The 25,675-nt window shown below is 44.0% G+C and overlaps 1 protein-coding gene across 1 annotated transcript in view; it reads right to left on the bottom strand.

Moving 5' to 3' along the window:
- MYBPC3 (myosin binding protein C3) overlaps positions 1–25,675 on the bottom strand; it is a 123,489-nt gene that overhangs the window by 47,592 nt on the left and 50,222 nt on the right. Inside the window, exons 14-18 of the mRNA XM_060261684.1 lie at positions 25,144–25,268; positions 22,239–22,344; positions 15,206–15,372; positions 14,674–14,839; positions 12,749–12,855 (exon numbers count right to left, since the gene is read on the bottom strand). Of these exons, the coding sequence (XP_060117667.1) occupies positions 12,749–12,855; positions 14,674–14,839; positions 15,206–15,372; positions 22,239–22,344; positions 25,144–25,268 (671 nt within the window). The remainder of the gene's footprint in view (positions 1–12,748; positions 12,856–14,673; positions 14,840–15,205; positions 15,373–22,238; positions 22,345–25,143; positions 25,269–25,675) is intronic.

Raw genomic sequence — 25,675 nt, 5'->3', positions numbered from 1 at the left:
TATAGTACATATAATAAAAAAATTAAAATTTAAAAATTATACAGCTCCAGAAGAAATATTAACTAGAATACACTGGTTAAAATTACAATCTGTTACCTCAACATTAACTTGTAAGAACCATAAAATGCAATTTGATTGCATGGGAACAAAATTTGGCAACTTTAAGCTTGGAAATATTCAAAAAACAGTCAGTTCAGGACCCCTTCTTTACATAATCCTCACGAATTCTCCTAGCTGTCGCCATAAATTTGGCACAATTAATTGTGAATTGGGGGTTAAAATCTGATAACAGCGTATTTCTGATTTTGAAATCAGAAAACCCGAGACATCCCTCCAACAAAGAATAAATCTACCTGGCTCATATGCCAGGGTATAGGCCACACCCAAACAAAACATGGTCAATCGTTTCAACTTTATCTGCACCACAAGGACAAACCCGCTCAGCCATAGGCACCTTTCTAAAGCGGCCCTCAACGACTGCTGAAGGAAAGATATTACAACGGGCCATAGAAAAGGCCCTTCTGTGGGATGGTATTGTTAGAGTTGAGAGATAGGGGGCTGGAGTTAACACATATCTCCTTTGAGGGGGAGTAGATAATCTGGAACCTTGGCAATATCATTCTGTCTCTCAATGTCTTGTAGTCGTTCTTAATTACTGTATACTGTATAATGTTTTATTTGAATGTTGTTAGCTGCCCTGAGCCTGCCTAGGCGGGGAGGGCGGGATACAAATAAAATTTAATAATAATAATAATAGTCTCTGTTTGACTATGGCCCTGGCTTGATCCAGGGCCATTATCTGGAGAGATTCAGGTGAAAAGCCAAGCGTAGACAATTTCTGATGGATGGCTCTAACCCAAGAGGAACAATAACTATCCTTTAAAATCAATGATGTGATATTCGTGGGACAATGGCTGAGATTAAGCCAAGTGGTGATTGAAAGTAGGCTCACCCTAGCCTCTATCCTTAGCAAGCCAGTTTCCAAGTGTAGTACTGCATTGGAAACGCAGGTTGGAAAGTGGAAAATGGCTCTCAAGAATTTGGACTGAATTTTCTCAAGGGGATCAAAACTTGATAAGGATGGACCCAACATAGTTCCATAGGTGAGTTGGGGTATTGTTTTGTCCAAGCAGAGTTTTAATGCAACTGGTATAAAATGCCCCCCTTTCGTGAGAAAAAACCTAATGGTGGCCTGGGTCGATTTGCGACAAGAATTGGTAGCATATTCGTGGTGAGCCTTCTTTGACCCTGAGGACTGAATCATGACCCCCAAATATTTGTAAATTGTTACCTGTTATAGACTATGGCCATTTATATTCCATCTCTTTAGCCTGGGTTTTGGGCCAAAAGCCATTACTTTTGTTTTCTGATAATTAATCTCTAAGAGGTTATGATCACAATAAAGACCAAATTGAGCTAATGCCCTTCTAAGGCCTACTGGTGTTCTAGACAGCAAGATTGTGTCATCTGCAAAGAGTAAGGCTACCAGTTGCCTATCTGCCAGGGAGGGGGGATGAGTATCGACTAGATGGAGGTTGTTGATCATATTATTGATAACTGAACCTGTTCCTTTATGGAGAGTGCAACCTCATCCAGAAGATGGGATAACCCATTTCATTGCTTAGACCTTCCCTCCACAAGTAGCACCTCCATTTTGTTAGGATTACATTTCAGTTTGTATTCCTCATTCATTAGAAAATTGCCTCCAGGCCTGTTTATGATTTCCACAGCTTCCTTGGGATCTGCTGGTAGCGGTAGGCATCTCCCTTCTCACTCCTGGCCTCCATGAAACATTTCTAAAATGCTAGGAAATAAATTTTGTTACTCCTGGAATTTTAGGAGTGGTTTGGGTCATTTCAGACAGAGCCATAGCCAGAATTTCATGTTTGGTGGGACCCACAGCAGGATTTGTTCTTTGCGGGGCTGGGGGGCCATCCAGTTTGGTGGTCTTGGACTCTCAGCACTGTAAGCTGCCTTGAGTTCCACAAGCTAACCCCCCTTGACCTGGACAGTCACAGCAGCTCTGCTTTCCCCCTTTCTTATGTGCCCCTCTCTCAGAGAGACAGAGACCTCTTGACTCCCCCCCCTCACTTTGCTCTGCATGCTGTGTTAGGGAAGGTGAGTGAAAAAGCAAAAATACCAGCAGCAATGCCACTACTTGTTTAGAGTGGCGGTGAGCAAAAGGGACAGATTGGGGACCCCACAATAAAGGGGCCATACAGTTAGAGGGTGGTTGAAAGGATGGGCCCCACTGTAGCTACCGGCCTGATTTCAGATATTCTCAATACAACCCCAAACAGCTAATTTTGGTTAAATATTTATCTCGAGAATATCCAAATGGACACCCTAGTTATCAGATCTGTCCTTCTTGTTTGCATATAGAAACATTTTGCCACTTTCTGTGCACATAAAATAACATCTACTATTTGTAAATTTCATTTGCCTTTTTCCCCAGTGGAGACTTGAATTGTTCTCCTCTCCTCCATTTTATCTTCACAGCAACCCTGTCAGCTAGTTAAGCCTAACATTGGCTTACCCAGCAAGCTTCCATGGCAGAGTGGGGGTTTGAACCTGGGTCTCTCAGGTTCTACTTTGACACTCTAACCATTACACTATACTGGCTCTGTATTGATTCTGAACAATTGGGTACTAGCTAGCTTTTCCAATATCCCTACTGAAAAATATTACTGCTAGTATGCTTGCTAATTTTTTATATCAAATACTCAATTTCATCTTCAGCTTTCAGCTATTAAATATATATCATCAACACATGGAAATATAACTGCTCTATCAATCAAAACTCCTGACCGCAGCCTAAATCTATTAATCTTATCTATAGGGATAGCTGTAGGAAAGCTTGAAGCTTGGCTCTTGATCAGTAGCAGAGGAGGAGCCTGCTGTCATCATGTCATCATTCAAGGAGCCTCCCATGCTCCCTGGTGCATCTCGTCTCCTTTCCCAGCATCTTGCAGCCAGTGTACCCTCTAAGCTGAGTTATTGTGAGCTAGCTCACAGTTTTTTAGCTTCTGGCTCACACTTTTTTGTGTTAGCTCAGGAAAAATGGCCCCAAGTATGAAGTAGGTCACAACTTTAATGCCAGAAGCTCATGAAGTAGAATTTTTGCTCATAAGACTCCACAGCTTAGAGGGAGTATGGCTTGCAGCCCTTCCTTCATTTGCTCTCCCTCATTCCTTAAATTCCCTTCTCCCTTGTCAGGGCCTTGCTCCCTTGTTAACGAGCACTTCTGGCTTCCCAGTTACACATGGGAAGGTCTCTATTCATTTCAGTACAAGAATATGAACAGAGACTGGCCCATTTCATCAACATCAACAGGGAACTAGAGATGTGTGTCCTGATATTTCTAGTCCAAATATATATCCAAAAAAATTCTCATGAGTATGTCCAGAGCACTGTTTGGGATTTTCAGAATATCAGCATCTAGGTCCTGAATATTTCCAGAAGTATTTGGGAATATTAGGGAATATCCAGAACCTGCATTTTAAGGCTCTTGGGCCTCCTCCCCCCCCCATTTAACAGGTTTCCCAGGCAACGGTGGGGGTAGAGGCAGCTATCCCAGAATCACATTTTGGGGGAGCACTGGAATTGTCTGCCCTATTATGATGATTCTCTCATAGGCCTCTGCGGGAGCCATTGTTTTCTTCTTGGTTCTTTAAAAAATCATTTTCCTTGATTTTGTTTTGTACTGTTTTTTAAAGGGTTTTAAATGGTTATGCTGCTTTATTGGGTTCTCTTCTCTTGGCTCATTTTAGAATTTGTAACTGCTTTGCATTTTCTCTATTGCTAAAAGGTTTTCAATTTTTAAAGTGTTTGTGCCTTATGGGAGGGTCCCAAGTTGGATTCTCTGGTTTGACGTTGGTTCTGCTGTACTTTGTGCATTGGCCCTAGATTCTGCTTGGCTTCTGTGGTTTGACACTGGGCTTGTTGGGACAGTATTTATTTTTATTTATTTAGTTGGCTTATATTCCACCTTTTCCCATAAACGGGCTCAAGGCGGATCACAACATATAATAACAATAAAAAACCTACATATCAACATTAAAACACCATATTAAAATTAACAGTAAAAACAATAAATAAAATGCAGCACTGGCAGACAGGGCATAGCATATCAATAACCAGTTGTAGGCCCATCTTAAACTATGGTAATAACAATAAGATAGCACTATAATAAAGCATGATGTCACCACAAGGGAGGCCAAATGATGGAATAATAGGACGCCCACTGCCTCAACCAGACAGCCCTCTTCAGGCTGGCTTATAATTAACTGGCATTGGAAGCTGAGTGTAGTTTTGATAGACCGCCTTTATATGTTTTATTATTTTACTGTTTTAACTGTGTAAGATGTTTTAAATTCAAAAATTATGTTAGATTTTTATGTGTTGTGAGCCGCCCTGAGCCACTTCGGTGGGAAGGGCGGGATATAAATTTAAATAAACTTGAAACTCAACCATAGACCTGGCAGAACAGCTCTGTCTTGCAGGCCCTGCGAAATGGCAGTAGTTCAGGTAGGGCCTGGATCTCCACAGGGAGCTGATTCCACCAGGCAGAGGCCAGGGTTGAAAAGGCCCTGATCCTGGTTGAGGCAAGTCAGACATCCTTAGGGCTAGGGGTGGTCAGGAGGTGTTGTGTAGCCAATCGCAACGACCTCTGGAGCGTATATGGGGAAAGGCGGTCCCTCAGGTATGTTGGTCCCAGATCGCGTAAGGCTTTAAATGTCAGTACCAAAACCTTGAAGTAGATCTGGTACTCAATAGGTAGCCAGTGCAGTTGGTGCAGCACTGGCTGAATGCTTGCCCATAAAGGCAATGCAGTTAACAGTCATGCTGCCGCATTCTGCACTAGCTGGAGTTTCTGGATCAGCCGCAAGGGTAAGCCTGCGTAGAGCAAGTTACAGTAATCCAACCTGGAAGTGACCATTGCATGGATCACAGTAGCTAGATCCTGGGGGGCTTTTGGCCAGTAGTTGCTTGTGTGTGTTTGACTTTTGGCTTATTTGCTCTGGAGAAAGCATAGCATCCCCCCATCCCTGTAGAGAAAAATGGAGACTAGTAGGATAGCTGGGAACACTTTGTCCAGGACCTTTAGAACTCCCATGATCTAATTCTCATGAAGCTTGGGGGTGTTTTAGTAGACAGGCAGGACTAAATTCCCTGCAATTTGGGGGTCATTTGCTTGAAAAACAGCCAATTCAGGCCCAAGAAAGACTTCATCCATATAAAATAACAGACTTGAAAAATTTTGGAATTCTGACACACACACACATATCCGCATCTGATTTCTGGAATGGTATAGGGAGGACTGAGTACTCCAGAATACCAGTATGGAACCCATTCCTGAAATATGACATCCCTGCAGGGAAGCCATCTGAGCAGAGACGTTCCTACAGCCAGAACAAACACTACCCTGGATCAATTCTTGTGTTCTGTTTAAAATCAAAGCAAACATTATTTTTTCATCCTGTGGATTCCATAATTAGTTATTCCAGGAAACGATGTATATAAGCATGTGGAACTATTTCTCTGCATTATACCCAGACATGACCTTTCCATAGTGGCCATAATCCAATGCATAGTTATGCATACATAAATTCCACTGAGATCAGCGGGCTTAAGTGTGGTTAACTCTCTGCTGGGTTGTAGTTAATTTATATGAGAACTGGAATTAAGCACTATCGCTGTGTTTGTTGTCTCTCTAGCCTATGTAATCTCTCTCCTATTTAGGCAGTCACAGAAATCACCCCTATAATGCAATCAACAACCCTGTTCTTTCTTAAATTTTCTTCATTAGGGCATTAACTATGTGACTAGAAAGATTTTGCAATGCTGTTTGTTCCATTTCATTTTATGAGTTTATGTATACCATCTCTGAGGATTTTGGAAGGTGAAATAAAAGCTAAATAAACAATGAAAATCCAATGGACCAGAGGCACAGCGCTTATGCATGGGGAGATTCCCAAAGGACATACAGAGACCTCCCTCCCCACACTGTCTGTGTATAGCATGGCCTGTGTCAGTGGTTGGTGAGGTGGGGCAGAGGCCAGAAGTCTGGGGGCTTCCCAGGGGCCCATCTACTGTAAAATAATTGTGTTTCCTTTATAAATCAAAAGTCCAGTGGCACCTTAAAGAATGACAACTACCATATGCCATTGCAACCTGCATTAAAGGGCAGAGATTCAGGCTTCAGATTGCTACAGAAAAGGGACCATAAAAACAAGAGGTAATAAAACAAACCACACAGCAGCAATCCACACCACAGCAACAATTCACACCAAGCTTTGACTCCTACTCCCCCTTCCCCATAATACTTCCCAGTAGAGATGATGCAAGATTCTGCTGATGGCCTATAGTTTAGGGGGTGTTAAAAGAGTACAACTGGGAATAGTAATATAGAGACTAATGAGTTAGAATGGCAGAAGTGTTTACAATGAAAAGTAACAGTCAGCTTTATTCTGTGGAAATTATTTCTAAGTTGTGATGGTTTTATGAATCCAAGTCATGAATAGGAATATATGTTTGGCATAAACTGAGCCAAAAAAGCCAAACACAATCAGAGATCTGTATTCAGCTATGGGTATATCTGAGCCTGAAAAACCCCAATTGTTTTGGTTTTTATTTGAGTGCATTCAGCTATACTATGAGTCAGCCCCAGACAAGGTGGTGCAGAGCTCTAACTCCTCCCGCCCTAGCCAATCCTGGGCTGGCAAGTTCATCCAGAAGGCATTTAAAAGGACTGCAAGCCTTTTAAATGTCTTCAGAGTTCTCCAAGCAGTGTAGTCAGGCAGCTTGGGGAAGGCATTTTTTTTAAAAAAACAAAAAACTTTTTACTTCAAATTTTTCAACAAATTACAATAGAACTTCAACCAACATGAACAAAACTCAAGACATGGTACTTAAGCAAATCTACAGTTACAATGTCCGGCCCCTCCCAGCCAAGCCGGCTTGCCGGCGCTCAGGCTGGGGGCCGTCTTTGCCGCCCCGGAAGGAGGGAGGGGCAACATCACACCATACGGGTGTTTGCTGTGGGCGCGGAGCCGGGGCTATACAAGCCCCGGCCCCTGCCCCCTCTGCACGCAGTTCCTTTGGCTCTCTGTGGGAGAGCCACGTGCGTGCAGGCGTCCGGATAAGGCCTGGGCGGCGAGGGACTGCGGCGCTGAACAGCTGATCGGCGGTGGTTTCTTCAGGCGGCGCGACGCGCGTGCGGCGGCTGTGTGGCGCAGCGAGGCTGAAGCTCTGTATTGTTGGGGCTTGGTCGGGAGGCCGGGTCGGGCGGCGGCGCAGCGGCTTTCCCATTGCGCGGTTTCTTTTGTGGCTGATCTTGCAGCGTTTTTCTTGGGCCGAAACCCTCTGCCATTCTTGCTTCCTTGGCGGGGCAACGCGCTGCGAGCCCTCGTTAAGGGGAGCGCAGGCGGCTGGCCATTATAGGGCGGTAGCCTCTCCCGGGTTCGTGGGATCCAGGGCTGCTCCCCCCCTCCCCCCCTTTTTTGGAGGGGAATTAGGGCTTTTGTTGCCAGGCTGGTGGGTGAATCACTCCCCCCCCCTTTTTTCTTTTTGGTGGTGAAGTTGTGGCCACCTGTTTAACTGCTGGTGGCTGCTTGGTGCTGGGGCTTGTTCTCAAGTCCCCCCCCCTTCACCCTTCCTTTTGGGGGTAGGGAGTTAGTGGACTTGGGGTGGCTGCTTTGGGGCAGTGCAGGGTCCCTTGTCATCAGACTGGTAGTCTGCTATTGTCCCCAGTAACCACACTTCCCTCTTTTCATATTAGTGTAGGTGGGTTATGTTGGGAATTTGCATCCAAGGGTGCGTGCCCCAGGAATCCTTGTAAGTTCCGGCATGAGTGCCCGCTCTGCAGCGGGGCCCACGCACTTTCGGCCTGTAGCAGATCTACATCCAGACCGGGCAGTAGGGCCCACGGGGGCAGCGGTGGCGGGCAGCAGCCACCTGGAAAGGGGGCCCAGCCCCATCCGCCCAATGGCACTTCGCCATCCGGCACATGAGCAGGTGGCGATCTGCGGCCGGCTGCACTTATGTGGCCCTATGGTCGCCTACTGGTGGGTGATGGGCTCGTTTGGGTGGTATTGTTTTATGCTGACCGCTGTTTGTCTTTTCAGATGCTGGGCTCATGGTGAGTGACGTCGGTTCTCATCTGCGGGCACAGCACGGTTTTCGGCTCTCCCATTTGGCCGACGGTCTCCGGTGGGCTCCAGCTTGGCCTCAGTGCTGGGCTGCCGTTTGGTTTGGTTGTCTGGGGCTGTGCTGGCCTGGGATCACGCCCCTGCTGTTCTAGTAGGCTGACCGTTCAGCCAGATGGTTTTTATTTTCCGAGTTGGGCAACCGGGCCTTTTAGTGGATATGGCAGGGGGTTCGGTTGGCTCTGGGCCACCCGGTGGGGCGCTAATGCCTAAGCAGAGGCTTGGCATTGGCGGTGGCTGGAGGAGGTTTGGCCACAGGGTTTCCAGGGGAGCACCTATGGCCTAGCACCGTCGGTGCGGTGGTCTGCAGGAACCGTAGATGGGCTACACGGCTCAGTGCGGGGAATGCAGCCCAGATGGTGATGGCTGGAGGCCTGGCCGCTCAGCTACAACCCGAATACGGCGGGCTTGTGCTGGGGGCAGGGTGGCTCGCCCTTTGGACAAGGCGGGGTCCAGGTGTTGACCCCAGGGCTTGTCTGGTTCAGGTTTCACCCCCTGCCAGTTACAGTGCATGTGTTTAATAAAGCGGCCCGGTTTTAAACCCAATTCCTGTGTCTGCCTCTTCATTCCGACTGGGGGGGCAAAGATATCCAACCATCAATGTTGTTGTCTGGTCAACAACAAGAAATTATTTAAAGGGACCACAGTCCCTTTAAATGCCTTTTTTTCCTCCATAGAGGATGGGGTTCAATATATCCAAACCCAAAAAATTCCAGGGTTGTTTTTGTTGTTGTTGTACATTTACACTGCAACTGCAGCCACAAGGTGATGATTTTCTGAGTTGCTTTCATGCAACCCATAAAGCATTTTTTCTCTCTCTTTACCAGAGAAAACAAATAGAAATGGGAAAGAGTGTGGTTAAAGAAGAAAGGGTAGAGCCAAAGGGGAGGAGCCTAATGGAAGGAAGTGTGGTTAGAGGACAAAGGGGCTGTGCCGAAGGGGAAAGGTAAACTATGTCCTGTTGCTCAGGGCACATGTAAAGCTGGAACCATTCATTCAGCACATAAGGCTATTCTTAGGAATAACGCCTAGGTCTCCCCACTTTGTTTGGTGAAGGAACATGAGCTCAGAGGATTGCTCCATGTAAAATGTCTCGAGGACATTTAAGCTGAGAGTGTGGCCTCCAACAGACTGAATAAATCAGCAAATTTTATTTATTTATTTATTTATGATTTGTATCCCGCCCTTCCCACAAGTGGCTCAGGGCGGCTCCCAACAATTAGTCAAACATAAAATTAAACAAATATTTAAATATATAAACAATTAAAACATTTAGAACAGTTAAAACCTTAAAACCATTAAAAATTCCAAAACTATGTGAACAGGAGTCTGGCAAAGCTACATTGAGTTTCTCGTCTTAGCTAGGTGTAAGCTAGCCGGAAGAGGGTCGTCTTACAGGCCCTGCGGAACTGAACAAGGTCCCGCAGGGCCCTCACCTCCTCCGGCAGCTGATTCCACCATGTAGGGGCCATAACAGAGAAGGCCCTGTCTCTAGTGGATTTTAAGCGGGCTTCTTTTGGCCCAGGGATAGTGAGAAGATTTTGGGTTCCCGATTTCAGCACTCTCTGGGGAACATGTGGGGAGAGACGGTCCTTCAGGTAGGCAGGTCCCAGGCCATATAGGGCTTTAAAGGTAATGACCAGCACCTTGTATCGAACTTGGTATATCACTGGAAGCCAGTGCAGGGTCCGAAGACCCGGCCGAATGTGTCCCCATTTTGGGAGACCCAATAACAGCTGGGCCGCGGCATTCTGCACCAGCTGCAATTTCCGAGTTCGGGACAGGGGCAGCCCCATGTAGAGGGCATTACAGTAGTCCAACCTCGAGGTGACCGTAGCATGGATCACTGTTGCTAGGTCGTCGCACTCCAGGAAGGGGGCCAACTGCCTTGCCCGCCTAAGATGAAAAAATGCGGACTTGGCAGTGGCTGCTATCTGAGCCTCCATCTTTAGAGAAGGCTCCAATAGTACCCCCAGACTCTTGACCCTGTCTGCCACCATCAGCGGCGCACCGTCAAAAACTGGCAGGGGGATTCCCCCCCCCCGGTCCCTGACGACCCAAGCAAAGGACCTCTGTCTTCGTAGGATTTAGTCTCAGTCCACTCAGTCTGAGCCACTCAGCCATGGCCTGTAGTGCCCGATCCAGATTTTCCGGGGCGCAGACCGGTTGGCTGTCCATCAGCAGATAGAGCTGGGTGTCATCAGCATACTGGTGACACCCCAGCCCATACCTTCGGGCAATCTGGGCAAGGGGTCGCATATAGATGTTGAATAACATCGGGGAGAGAACCGCCCCTTGGGGCACACCACAATCGAGTGTGCACCTCCGGGATAGTTCCCCCCCAATCGCGACCCTTTGTCCCCGACCATCAAGGAAAGAGGAAAGCCACTGTAAAGCCAACCCCTGCATCCCCGCGTCGGCAAGGCGGCAAGGCGGCACGTCGGTAGCCGATGGTTGACCATATCGAACGCAGCCGATAGGTCCAACAGCATCAGCACCGCCGAGCCACCCCGATCCAGTTGCCGTTGAAGGTCATCTACCAGGGCAACCAACACCGTCTCCGTCCCATGACCCGGGCGAAAGCTGGACTGAAATGGGTCAAGGACAGAAGCGTCCTCCAGGAAGGTCTGTAACTGCATCGCCACTGCCCTCTCAGTAAGTTTGCCTAGAAAAGGCAAATTTGAGACCGGCTGATAATGTGCCAATTGGGCTGGGTCTAAAGATTTTTTTTTAGGAGGGGATGGACCACTGCCTCTTTGAGCGGTGTTGGAAAATGCCCTTCCGTCAGGGATCTATTTATGATATCCCGTACAGGATATCTAAGGTCCCTCTGGTAGGATTTAATAAGCCACGAGGGGCATGGGTCCAATTTACAAGTTGTTGGGCGAGCAGATAAGAGAATCCTGTCAACTTCCTCCAGGCTGAGAGGGCTAAAACCATCCAGAGTATAATCCGAAGACAGGCTCGGGGCCTCGGTTTCACTAACTGTCTCAAAACTGGCAGGGGGGTCGGGGCGGAGTGACGCGATTTTATCCGCAAAAAATTTCGCAAAAGCCTCGCAGCCTATTTCCAATTCAATAGAATTCGGTCTGCCTTGCGGCAGCGTTGTAAGTCCTTGAATTATACTGAACAGTTGTGCCGAGCGCGAAGTTGCGGACGTAATCTTAGCCGCAAAGAATGCTTTCTTTGCGGATTTGATTGCCATCTCATAGGCTTTCAAACTCTCTCTATAAGATGTTCGGGTCACTTTGTCTCGAGTACGCCGCCATTGCCTCTCCAGTCGTCTGAGTCCCCGCTTTAATTGCCGCAGCTCCTGGTTAAAGCAGGGCGACGGCTTCGAGCGGGGGCGCAGAGGGCGCCTGGGTGCAAATAAGATGTACAGGCATTGTGTCTCTCAAGCTCAGTGCATTCAATAATAATAATAATAATAATTTTTTTTATTCCCTTCTCTGGCATATAGTACCAATTCTTCGCTATGGATGCCACTCCAGTGTCATGGGAATATGCTGTTTTCATTCTTCCAAGTTTTTGAGATGTTCCTTATATCAATCTGTATATCTAATTCTCAGCATGCCCAAATCTGTGGATACTTATATCAGGAGACTGGAGCCATGAAACAAGGCAAATCTTTCTACAAATTAGAAAAATGCCCCAGGGTTTGCAGAAAATTTTAAAGTCCAACAAACAAACATATTTTTGGAGGGTTAAAACCACTCCAAACGAATAGAAACAGCACCTATAGCATTAAGAAATGAATGCTCAACAGCCATTGCTAAGCGACCACAATATTATTGCCTGCTATCAAGTCTTGGTTTCAGTCAGTTAAAAGCATGGGGGGGGGCAGTTTCCCCAGGCTATTTGTCCTCTTGAGGGAGGACTCATCAGGGCCATGCCCAGGGTTCTTTTTCTAGCAGGAGCTCCTCTGCATATTAGGCCTCTGCATATTAGGTCAATCCTCCAAGAGCTTAGAGGGCTCTTAGTACAGGGCCTACTGTAAGCTCCAGGAAGACCAGCTACATCAGGGGGCATGGACTAATATGCAGAGGAGCTCCTGCTAGAAAAAGAGCCCTGGCCATGCCCAATAGCAACCACCAGGTCATTAATTACTGCGCCACCTGCATGACTCACACAGGACTACCTGCTTGCTACCATTCAACTACAGACATCCCTCAAAAACCAGTGTGCTGCAGTGGGTAGAGTTTCAGATTAGGACTTGGGAGACCCAGGTTGAAACTCCCATTCTGCAATGGAAGCATGCTGGGTGACTATGAGACATTTACATATTGTGGGGGGGATGAAGATAGGTTGGCTAGTGGATGGGAAGGAGAGAAGGAAGCAGGAAAGCGAGAGAGGATATGGGGGCTTTCAGGGAAGGGTACGAAGAAATAATGGGGGAGGGGAAAATGTGATGCCTCCCGCATGTCCTTCTTGCCCCCTGCTTGTATCTTCTAATGTCTAACTGAAAAGTTTTTCATTCAAACAAACAAGCAGTTCCTGCTGTATTCCTGCACTAATTATTAGAAAGACTCCTGAACACTTACCCAAGAACTGAAGATGGGCTGAGAGGTTGTATGCAAATCCTTCAGGTACAAATGAATAATCAGCCTCGTCTTCTGGGGTTACATCATCAATAGTTAGCTTGTGAATTCTGGAAAACACACATTGTAAGACTCCATCTACCCCCATACATAGCAAACCCCATCCTCTGTAAGCCTGGACAAAAAAGGAAAAGAAGTGATGAACCCCACCAAAGAAATCTCTGAAAGGGTGACAACCAGCTCTCTCCAGTGCACTCAGCTTAGGAACCCTTGGATCAGAGTTCGCATTCCTTGACCAAGTACAGTAGCAAAGAGAATCTGGGCTTTTCTGCCACATACTGGACTCGACTGAATCCTAAATATACTCAGGCTTGTTTTAATGGTGATGGCTTGAGTCTTAGAAGCTTGTTTTAATGGCATCAGTTTGTTTTTAATGGTTGTGTTTTAATTATTTTGTTGTACTGTTGTGACTGTAAACTGCTTCAAGCAGTTCTCTGGAGAGGTGTCACATGATTTTTCTAAATAAAGAAAGAAAATATAGTGTGAACATACAAGAGTGTTTCAGAGCAGGAGCAACTCTCAATAGCAACTTACTGTTACTTTCAAAAACCCTTTGCTGCACATATGTATATATACATGCGTACATAGAATACATATAGCCACATTTTTGTACACGTGTGTCTATATATCAGTAGCAAAAACAAAAGAGCCTTGGGGCACACTAAGAGTAAAAGTACTGAAATACAAACTTTTGTGGTCTCTGTGCTTAAATAAATATAGCACACAAAAGCTTATCGTTCTGTTAAGGTGCCTCAAGACTCCTTTTTAGTTTGTACTGCAACAGACTAAAACAGCTACCCCGCATGTATGAACAAAATTTGGTGAATATGGACATCCATATTGAAATGCTGACAATCCAGGGATTATATATTATTTTTGGAAACCATATTTTGGATAGATCCAGGTAGGAAGCCATATTGGTCTGAAGCAGTAGAACAAATTTTGAGTCCAGTGGCACCTTTAAAACTATATTTTGGATACTGTATCATAACACCATAATAGCAGGTTTAGAGTTATGTGTGTGTGTGTGGGGTGGGGAGGTAATCTTGTACTAGCCTTGTTATTTGGAAAGCAAGCTAGTGCCTTCTAACAGCTGCATCTGATTCACCAAGATTCTTCTTTCCTAGACCTGGCTAACTTGGCTATTATGTTGTGCTGCCTTTGAAGACAACCTGGAGATTGCAGCTGGTTTGGAATGTAGCAACTCAACTATTGTAGGGAGCTGACTAACAGGAGTGCACTTATTTTAAAAACCACTCCATTGGTTCCCAGTCTATTTCCAAATTCAATTCATGTTATTGGTTATGATTTTTAAAGCCCTTCATTTTTATGTCCCTTGTGCAGGATTTTTATGTCCCTTTGTGCAGTGACCATCTTCCCAGTTTGCCACCTTCTGAGTATTTCTTCACTAAAAGTAGCCCAACTGGACTCAAGTAGGACTTGTCACCGTGCTTTCTCCATAGTTGTTCCTGTTTTATAGAACCGGCTGTCTGAGAAGTCAACTGGCAGCACCATCCTTGGAAAATTTTAGGAGGTACTATAATGTTGTTATATTCACTTGCGCTTTTAATGGAAAGTACATTGCAGGGATTTTATAAGGTTTTTTTTTTAAGGAGGAACTGGATTTTTTTTAAGCTACACTGAGCAATGGGGAAAGATTAGTAAGTAAATAAATGATATACACACAGTAACACTTCATCTCTGCTTAACTATTTACAGCATGTCATGGGAAAGTATCTGCTTAAATCTGCTTATGACCCTCTCATTCTTAACTAAAATCAGTAAAAAACCCCAAAACCTTGGTTGATGCTACCATCTCATGAAGACAGCTTTAGTCTTCTTCCCTAGCTTTCTGAAGAATGCCTCACCTGCCAATGTGAGAGATTTTAATCCTCTCGTTTGGGATCACTTCCTTCCCATTTTTCAACCAGATGCCCTTCACATTCTCATCAGAAACCTCGCACTTGAACACAGCCTGCTCCCGTGCCTTCACTGTCAGATCTGCAATACTTTGGAACACTTCCAGCTTCTTCTCTGGAAACATGAATTTTAGGAAGAAGTAGCATAAACATCAGCAGGTCAGAGGTCAGCCAAACACTGATACTGTTGATGCTGCTTTTACAGAAAGAAGAGGCTAAAGAAAAGTGAAATTGGAAGATACATCCGGAGCACGTGAGGCTTTAATAGGACATGATAAACAGACACCTGTTGTTATTAGGATTCTATTACATTTGGCCTATAGGACCAACATTCCCCATAATAGAATTTTGGAGCCCTGTAGTATTAGCTGTCATGCAATTAGCTACTGTTGCATCAGCCATTACCACAGAGCAACTTACCACCAGACTCAGTAGATTCATTTTTTATTATTTAGAAAAGGTAGTATTCCTCATGTCTCACCTTGTACAATTAATTCAGCAACTGCTTCCCCACCATTGGTCTGCACTTTGTAGTGGCCATTATCTTCCTTGGTAGATTCATTAATGATGAGGTAGTGTTTTTTCCCATCCTTTTTGAAACGATATTTGAATGTCTCCTCCCGGGTCAGCTCCACTCCATCCTTTTCCCTATAGGTATCAAATATGATCTATCATGCCCCATACATAGCTTAGGTTCAGCTACATCCTTAACCTCTAACCTCTGAGGAAAGGATTGTTCCTGTTAGCAATTTTATACAGAGGAGACATGATGACAATCAGGAGAACAATCAGGAGAACCTAAGGGGCATGGAACAATATATGCGTAGCAAACAAAGCCAAATAGTGCTCAAATTGATTTCCTTTGTGATCTTGATGCAATCCATCATTTATCAGCTTCTTCACTTTAAACAATGGACCCAATTTTATTCTAGAAGATATAGTATGGGAAGGAATCAATTATTAATAATGAAATCTGAAGGTAGCAGTAATAGGAAGCTATCAGAAAATAAATGGCCTGAAAGTTATTGTAATTTAATTTTAATTTGTTTCAGAATTGTGACAGCTTTCCCTTGTGGATTTTTATATTTGTACTTCCCTACTCTTGATGATGAATAGAAATAATTTCTGGCATTTTTGAAATGAGAGTGATGCTAGATACTAGATTATTTTATACAAAACCCGGTGCATCTGAAAAACTGTCTTGCACCTGGAATTTAGGTAGCTGCATTGATCAAGAGAACAAGTACAGTGATGGATTTTTAAACTATTAGGGCTAATGGAAATGCCACAAAATAGTGGACAGAAGCTTTTTTGTTCTCAGACCTCTTCATTGAACTAGCTGCTAAGAACACACATACACACACACACAGGATAGGGGGAAAGTTGTATCAGGGGATGTTTTAAGAGCTTAAACAACAGTCTGTTGTTTTCTTAAAATGGAAATGAGAAGATGTTGCAGAGGAAAAATTCCTGGGGCAGGACGGTTTTTCAGATGCACCAGAAGTTCTTGTGATGAAGAAAAAGTAGATGGAGCTTTTCCTTTTGAACACATAAGAGCCAATTGCACATCAAAACTCTCTCTAGTGCTATTTACAATGCAAGCCCTGCACTCACTATTCTGTGATGATTTGGTTGGTCCCAATAACAAGATATTTGACTCTTTTATAGATTTATTGTGAAGTTGAGAGGTCTCCCCCTGGCTTCCAACTCCGTATAAAGAAGGACAGCTGCATTTTCACCCTTGTCTGATTTCCATTCCACAGATATCAATAGTCTATAATGAGTATTTATATTTCAAGGAGTAGCTCTGAGCCACAGGATCAGATAGTGGCAGCTGCATTGAGGTTTGGGAAGGATTAGATACCCACCAGCACACACCCCATATTCAGATATCCTTAAGTGAATGCTAAACGACAAGTGTATATTTTTGCTGTATTGCCTTGAGTTTAACAAGTTCCTAGTGAATCTATTTAACTTCTTTTTCCCTCTCCACCCACAAGGAATGGATAAGAAATATGCCTTTGAGAAAGTAAGAGATATTTAAGAACAGTTCCTCACTTTGTTCTTGAAAATGTGAACAAGCACATAAACATCTCATATGAGAGAAAGGAACAGGTTATACTTTGCTATAGCAACATGGAGGATGTCTAGAACAAGGTCAAAAATTTACTTGCCCATTACAAAAGCAATGATTACAAGCCTTTTCTACACAAGTACGTCTGCAGGCCAACCATTTAATGAGAAACAACCTTTAGGCATTTCCACCTTTAAAAGAGAATGTGAGAATAAAGCTGAATGGAACCAATATTTGTTTTGCCATAAGAGAAGTGGGTATCCCCATTCTTCTGCTTATTGTCTTGGAGGCAGGGAAATAAGAACAGAACACAAGAGTCCTGCTGGATCAGACCAATAATCCATCTAGTCCAGCATCCAGTCTCACACTGTAGCCAACCAAGAACAGGGCAGAGGCCTTCCCTGAATGTTGCCTCCTGGCTCTGGGATTCAGAGGTTTATTCCTCTGAATGTGGAGGTTCCCTTCAATCACCATGACTAGAGCCACTGATAGACTTATCCTCCATGAATCTATCTAATCCCCTTTTAAAGCTGTTTATTTCTGTGGCCATCACTACATCCTCTGGCAGTGAATTCCACATTTTAACCACTCTCTGTGCAAAGAAGTATTTCCTTTGGTCTGTTCCAATCCTACTGTCCAGAGGGAGAAAAAAGTTCTCTTCATCATCTCTCTCCACCTCATGCATAATTTTATAAACTTCTATTGTGCCCCCTTTTCATAGTCTTTTTTAAAATTGAAAAGTTCCAAACATTTCAGCCTTTCCTCTAAGGAAGGTGCTCCAACCCCCTAATCATCTTGGTCACCATCCTCTGTACTTTTTCCAGCTCTGCAATGCCCTTTTGGAGATACTGTGACCAGAACTGTATACCATATTTCAAATGAGGCTGTATCATATATCTATTCAGGATCATTACAATATTGGCTGTTTTATTCTCAATTCCTTTCCTAATAATACCTTACATAGAGTTGCCTTTTTTATGACTGCACCACACTGGCTTAAACACTTCCATTGAGCCATCCATTGCAATCGCAAGATCTTTCTCCCCTCTCATTCTCAGCAAGTTCAGAACCCATTAGCCTATACTGGAATCTGGGAATTTTTTTTTGTCTCATTGTGCATCATCTTACACTTACCAACATTGTCTCCCACTCACCCAGTTTGTGAAGATCCTCTTGCTTTTCAACATTCTGAAAAATTTTGTGTCATCTGTAAACTTGGCTACTCACTATTCACCCCTAGTTCCAGATCACTGATGAACAAATTAAGTAACACTGGCCCCAATACTGATCCTTGTGGAACCCCGATGCTTACCTCCCTCCATTGGGAGAACTGTCCATTGATCCCTACTCTTTTCTTCCTGTTATTTAACCAGTTTTTAATTCATAAAAGAACCCGTCCTCTTGTCCCATGACTGCTAAGTTTACTCAGGAATCTTTGATTAGGTACCTTTTCAAAAGCCTTTTGAAGGTCCCAGTATATAACATCTACTGGATCACTGTTGTCCACATGCTTTGAACACTTTCTCAAAGAACTCAAAAAGGTTGGTGAGGCAGGACTTCCCTTTGTAGAAGCCATGCTGATTTCCCCTCAGCAGGCTTTGTTCCTCTGTGTGCCTGACAATTCTATCTTTGAGTACAGTTTCTACTAATTTGCCTGGGACAGATGTTAGGCAGGGTGGCCTGTAGTTTCCTGGTTCCCCTCTTTTTTAAAATTGTTGTCACATTTACTGCTCTCCATTCTTCTGGTACAGCAGCTGAATTTAGTAGGTTATATATATATAGGTTATGTTCTCAACTGGTGCAATAACCTCTACATCTTTCATCAGGTATTGAGAAACACCCAAAACGGTTAGCTCTATGACCAGCTGTTCTAGCGCACAGTCATTTATGATGTCTCATTTCTATAGCATTTCTATAGCATGACTCAAGCACATGTTTACCCAGTCAATGTGAGGGTAGTTGAAGTCTGCCAGTATAATAACAACATTATCTGCTTTAGTCACCTCCCTATTTACTTCTTCATCTCAACCAGCCTCAAGGGTGTCATGCTAAGGCCTGATTTGTTTCCCAGTCTGTTTCAGTTTGCAACATAAGGGTTAACAACTGAGTACTCTTAAGACATTTAATGGAGAAATATGCCATCCAGGCTCTGGGTAAAAAAAAAATTCTTAACAGCCATCTGGAGCAATTTGACCTTGTTTGTGCATGAAGGGAAAGGAGGAAGGGAAATCATTTTGCATAGGGGAATTAATTTGTTTTGAGTGAATCCTGTTGTGTAGCCAAGTGAAGATCATTAAGTCATTATCTTGTTTATCTCAAGGTAACTAAATGAATGGCTTAAGAACATCAGGTTAACCACGTTTGCTGTGTAAAGGAAGGGTATCATTGCGTGCTTGTCACTTTGCTAACACAGATTTTGTTGTGAGTTGTCTGGTCCAGTTCTTTATTAACTTTGACTGAATGGGAGAAAGTACTATTGATCTTATTTTTGTAAGACTTCACTTTTTAAGCCTGCAATATAAGCCTCCTCTTATAATTAGGAAGAAGTATACTTTAGGTTGTTTAGATGCTTTCATTTTCTCTGCGCTTTGGAAATACCTTACTGTGGGGGAGGGCTGGCTCAGATAAATTGAATGCACACCTGAAAAAGAACTCACAGTACTAGTGGACTCAGTTTCTCACAGTATGTTCCAAGAAACTCTTGGTTTGGAGTTGGTAATGTTCTGTGAAGGAACAAGGTTTTTGCTTGGAGTATACTCCTGCAAGCCTCTTGTTCTGGTTTGGGTAAAGAGTTTTAAAGCGTTTGCACCACAAAGGGTTTGATCAGGTGGGTGATCACCTCCCCCCCCTCTTTTAAATAACCTTTAGGGCCTAGTATTTCCACCTATATCGCTTCTGTTGGGGAGTTAATTTCCCTGATGTTTTCGAACTTATTTGATTCTATGCTCTCTTTGATGTTCAACACAACACCCCCTTCCCTCCCTGTCCTGCATATAGAGCTTATATCCAGGAATGACTGTATCCCATAGATTTTCCCCCATTCCACAATGTTTCTGAAATACCTATTATATCTAAATTGTCATTGAACACCAAGCATTCAAGCTTCCCATTTTGGCTTGGAGACTTCTAGCATTAGCATGATAGACTTCTAGCATTGGCAAACCTCTAATGTGTTTCCCTCTCCAGTAACCCTCGCCTCCCTTGGACACTTAGTCTCCACACATGGCCCTCAGTCTCCATCATACCCTCACTCCCAAGTTCTAATACTCTCCTATCAATATAACTCTTTGGGCTGACTTGCCCCAAACCAAAGGCTCCTTAGCTCCTGTCAGCTTTCCCCCTGCAATTAGTTTAAAAGCTGCTCTGCCACCTTTTAATACTCATCGCCCACAGTCTAGTTTCCTTTTGGTTAAAGTGAAACCACTCTCTTTTAGCAGGTTCAGCTTGTCTCAGAAAGTTCCCCAGTGCCTAACAAATCTAAACTCTTCCCCCCGGCACCCCTTTCTCATCCATACATTGAGACCCCTGATCTGTGCCTGTTTAGGTGGCCCTGCATGTGGAACCAGCAGCACTTCTGGGAATGCAACCTTTGAGGTCATGGCCTTTCACTCTCTACTATTTTTTTATAAAAACTATAACACATCATATAAAACCCTCCTAAAATACCTAAGATAGTATAAAATACCCTCCTAAAAAAACATAAAATACAATAAAATACATAAACATTTCCCCACCTATACAATCCAAGATAACTAAAATATAATTGAACCAATTTTAAAATTCAAGTCAGTTCCAATTTATATAAATCCTTTAAATCAGAGAATATAAAAACATTTATAAACTAAAATTCCAAGAGATCATACAAGACATGCAGTTTCTTGTTTCTTAGTATGGAACTTCACAAGATAATGGCAAAATTTGGCTATCTGTCTAGAGATAGTTGGACCTGCATCCACCAAAGGTTTCTCCAAACTTTTTCCTCCAGGATCACACAATTACATTTTCCAATGTCACTGGTGCCAACATGCACCATGATTGCTGACTCCTCTCCAGCACTATCAACCTATCTAGACAGTGCCTAATGTCTACAACCTTTGCATCAGGCAAGCAAGTCACCAGGCAGTCAAAACACTTGTCACAGACCCCACTGTCTATATCCCTAATGATCAAATAATCCACTACCAGAAGCCAACCTCCCCCCAGCCTCCCTAGGGGTATTCTTGGAATGAGAGAATATGCGTCTGTCACCCAAGGATTCTTTCTAAGGGATCACATCCCTCTTCCTCAGACTGACAACCTCTGACCTCAAGCCTCTCACTCTCCACAACAGCAAAAGAACTATCAGCATAGGAGTGGAATAATTCTGCTAAGTCCCTGAGCATCTCTTCCCCAAACCTCTCTCTTTGCCTCAGCTACTCCAGGTAAGCAACCCTAGCCTCAAGGGAACAAACCTGCTCCCTGAGAGCCATGAGTTCAAAGCAGTGAGCACACACCCATGATTTTCACCCAGTGGGTAGATAATTATACATGTGACACTCTCTGCAAAACAATGGATAGCTCCTACTCTTCTGCTGGCTGTCTACCTTAACTGGTTAGTGGTTTAAAGGTATATAGAGTGATACCAAGTCCTCAGGCCTGATCCCCAGGCTAAGGGTCCAGCTCATGCCAAAGACTTTGCCTCTGCCTAGGAGAAGCCTTATAGTTCAGAGGCCCACAGCCCCTGCCTCCCAGCAGCAACAGCAGAAGGTTGGGCCTACAATCAGTCCCAGTCAAATAGACCTTGTTCGATGAGCAACAGCCCAGACAAAAGACCCAAACAGACCCAGACAAAGACACCACTCTCTAGCAGGCTACAAGCACCCTTTCACCCTTAAACTCTGTCTTCACCAGTATTTCAGCAGTTTAAGAAAGGCAAAAAACACTCGCCTTCCTAGCATCTCTCACCCAGCTCAGCTGACTCAGTGCAATTAGGATCAATTACTCATGGTTTGTCTGCCTGTCTTGCATACTGTTGGGAAGTGGGCTTTTTTCCCTGCTTCCCCATAGCATCACAGTACTTCTGTGCCCATCTCAAGTTTTCTCAGTCTTATCTGTGATCTTTCCCAAACCTGCTTTGCTGAGATGTTTTGGAAAAGACTGCAGCAATGCTGAAGTGGCAACCATGTGAATGGGAAGGTGTGTATCATCTAGGTCCTACAGGAATGGCCGTTGCTGGAGAACGGGGAGAAAATGCTGGGAAACTCAACATGTAGAAGCTCCGCTATATCACCAGTTGCAGTGCAGAAACCAGACAAGTCAATCCCCATGTGGAAAACACCTAGGATTCTGTGACCTTTATTGTGTCCAAGAGGTGGCAAATATCGTGGCACTTAAATCTAATGATTGTCATCTTAAACCCTTACAAGGAACAGAAAATCCCATATCCTGTTTGCTTTCTTACCATTTCACAGTAGCCCCTTCTTCAGACACTTCAATTTCAAACTCCACTCTTTCTCCAACCATGACTACCTGGTCTTCCAAAGGATGAGTAATCAGTATAGGAGGCTCTAGAGTGTGAAAGCAAATGGATTGAGAGAGGGGGTACAGAGGGCAACCAATTCCCATTAAGTTCCAGTTGATGTTCAGCTGTGGTAGCATGTTTTTCCTTTTCCCAGAAGGCAAGGAAGACAGATTCTTGTTCCCCTGGAGTTCTTGCTGAAAGGTCTGTTCATAGAAATAATGGATCTGTGATGCTGAATTACCTTATCCATTGCTTATCTGAGAAATTAAACATGTGAGTGCTCAGTTGTTTCCCTCTTCATTCTTTGCAACTATTAATAATAAATTTAGCACACTTATGGTGCAATCATAATTAGGATGGTGTTGTAAACTGGATTAGGGTTGCCAAGTCCAATTTAAAAAATATCTGGGGACTCTGGGGGTGGAGCCAGGAGACTTTGGGGGAGGAGCCAGGAGACATTGGGGTGGAGCCAAGATAAAGGCTGTGACAAGCATAACTGAACTCCAAAGGGCGCTCTGGCCATCACATTTAAAGGGACGGCACACCTTTTCAATGCCTTCCTTCCATAGGAAATAATGAAGGATAGGGGCACCTTCTTTTGGGGCTCATAGAATTGGACCCCCTGGTCCAATCATTTTGAAACTTGGGGGGTATTTTGGGGAGAGGCACTAGATGCTGTACTGAAATTTTGGTGCCTCTACCCCCAAAAACAGCCCCCCCCCAGAGCCCCAGATACCCACGGATCAATTCTCCATGATTTTCTATGGGAATAAATCTCTATAGGGAATAATAGAGTTCCCCGCAGACATTTCCCTCCCCCCCCTGCTTTCTGACGACTCTGAAGGGGGGGGAGGGCCTCCAAACCGGGGGATCCCCTGCCCCCACCTGGGGATTGGCAACCCTAAGCTGGATTCAGGCAGCCAGCCCAAGGTTGACTCAGCCTTCCATCCATCCGAGGTCGGTAAAATGAGTACCCAGCTTGCTGTGGGGAAAGTGTAAAAGAGTGGGGAAGGCAATGGCAAACCACCCCATAAAAAGTCTGCCGTGAAAACGTTGTGAAAGCAATGACACCCCAGAGTTGGAAACGACTGGTGCTTGCACAGGGGACCTTTCCTTTCCTTTCCTTTCCTTTCCTTTCCTTTCCTTTCCTTTCCTTTCCTTTCCTTTCCTTTCCTTTCCTTTCCTTTCCTCTCCTTTCCTTTCCTTTCCTTTCCTTTCCTTCCCTTTCCTTCCCTTTCCTTCCCTTTCCTTTCCTTTCCTTTCATTATGTAATCTGAGAACTAAACAGGGAGCCAAAGTTTTGCTTTTTCAAAATTTAGATGAAGAAAATTCTGGCACATAGGGGCAGAAAGGGTAGAAACTGCAAAGGAAGAAGAAAGGAAGTTATTCCCCTCTCTTGCAAAAGAACTGTAAGGGAGAATGACAGCTATGGCTTTGCAGACAAGTTCTTTCCCCCCTAATCCACAGAAAGGACCACATCTCAAATGAATAAAGAATGTTATTGTGAAATCCCAACAAGTAATAAATAAATTAACAAAAGATCAGGAATAGGCACATTTCATTTTGGAGTGTTCCAATTTTAGTGCAGTCTGAAAGTCTCACATGCTTCATTTTTATTCCACCCTTCTTCCAAGATGGGGTTTATAACTGAAGGGTAATTTGAATACAGCTTAGCTGAACTGCAGACATGAGGTTCAGACTTTTTTTTTTGGCTCTTTTCAAAAAGCACTTTTTTTCAATTGGGGGAAGAGGTTGCACTCAAAGGGGCATGAAAGCTTGCAGCAGAGGGAAAACAATGTCCATTACCTTGACAACCAACCTGATGTTCTATTTTACTACTCTGTGCTGCAGTAAGGAAACTTCCGTGCATCAGAACATGGCATTTAGACATTTGTCAGAATGCACATTTTTTTCAGATGCTCTCTGTGAGTCAGATGATGTGCTGGAGGTTAGCATTACTAAGGCAAGCTCTGTCTCCCCCTTTTGTGCATATTCATTGGATCATGACTAGTGTGTGGTGTGGTATAATGGTTAGAGCATCAGAAGAGGTGCTGGGAGACCCAGATTCAAATCTCCACTCTGCCATGGAAGTGTGCTGGGAGAACTTGTGTCAGCCACACACTTTCAGACTAACCTACCTCATCAGGTTGTTTTGAGAACAAAATGGAAGACAGGTGAATGTTGTATGCCACTTTGAGTCCTACTGGGGAGAAAGGTGGGGTATAAATGAAGTAAATTAATAGGTCCTTTGTTCATACAATACTATGCATGCAAGGAACCACCATCAGGAACCATGATTGTTAGGGTTCCCAATTACACACAGAGAGTGGTGCTCATAGATATGCACAAGCTCTATCTTTACAGTGAAATTAACATGGGGGAGAGAGTTGCCTCTGCAGTGCCACTCCTTCCCCTGTACACTTTGACTCTACCTATATTCAATGTTTGAAAAGGACTCTTGTCTATTGTTCTGAATCGTATGTGCATTCTGGCAGGACTAATGCCACACAATATGGGCAATTGGCCTCACCTGCCCTCACTGACATCATCATACAACCCAATCTAACCGGCTCCATGTGTTCTCTGTTAATGAACACAGATCATTAGTACTGTGTTCTGTGATTGACTGGGATCACATATTACTAGAGGAGAGGGGAAAGCCCTGTCATTTTTTTAAAAAAGGTTCTGAAGCAGCAGGCTAAAAAGGAAAAAAAAATATGAACAAGTGGAAGACGTGGGTTTTTCAGGATTATTTTCACATCCCTCTAAAACATATATTTGAAGGCAGAGAGTACATTTGAACTGGGGTCCTCAGATCCCTCACATCAATGCTAATTATGCTCACCTCTGACAAACAGCTCTGTGAAACTCTTCTCCTCACCAACTACACATTGATAAGCTGCATCATCGGCCAGTGAGCAGTGGTTGATGGTCAAAATCCTCTTATTTCCAAGGGCTTCAAAAATATATCTGTGGAAATGCAAAGCAAGTCCAAAGATAATCAACAGAGAGCTGATATCTGGTGGGGTGGGGACTGGTTGCACTTTTTTTTTGGGGGGGGGGGTGTCATTTCAGAAAGGAGGGAGAATGTTTGACTAGTTGTTCCAGCTTTGTTTGCAACATGGGTGAAGATATATAATATGCCTCTGTATGACCCTGAAGACTCCTAAGGAAATTATGAATTTCTTGGAATATGGACAAAGAAATAGCATCGACCTACAATATCTATGTGCAAATAGGCATAATGCCCTGAAAAGACAGATTATTCACCAGGGTTCAGCCCAGGTTGACTATATATGGCAAAATGATTCTCTTGATTGTATTCGTCACACAGTGAATGCCTGCAATCACTGGAGCCAGATGACCCCACGAACAAT

The sequence above is a fragment of the Heteronotia binoei genome, chromosome 21, assembly GCF_032191835.1.
Source record: "Heteronotia binoei isolate CCM8104 ecotype False Entrance Well chromosome 21, APGP_CSIRO_Hbin_v1, whole genome shotgun sequence".
Classification (NCBI taxonomy): Eukaryota; Metazoa; Chordata; class Lepidosauria; order Squamata; family Gekkonidae; genus Heteronotia; species Heteronotia binoei.
Note: the sequence above shows the minus strand (reverse complement) of the source record. Positions and strands in the feature narration are given on the sequence as shown.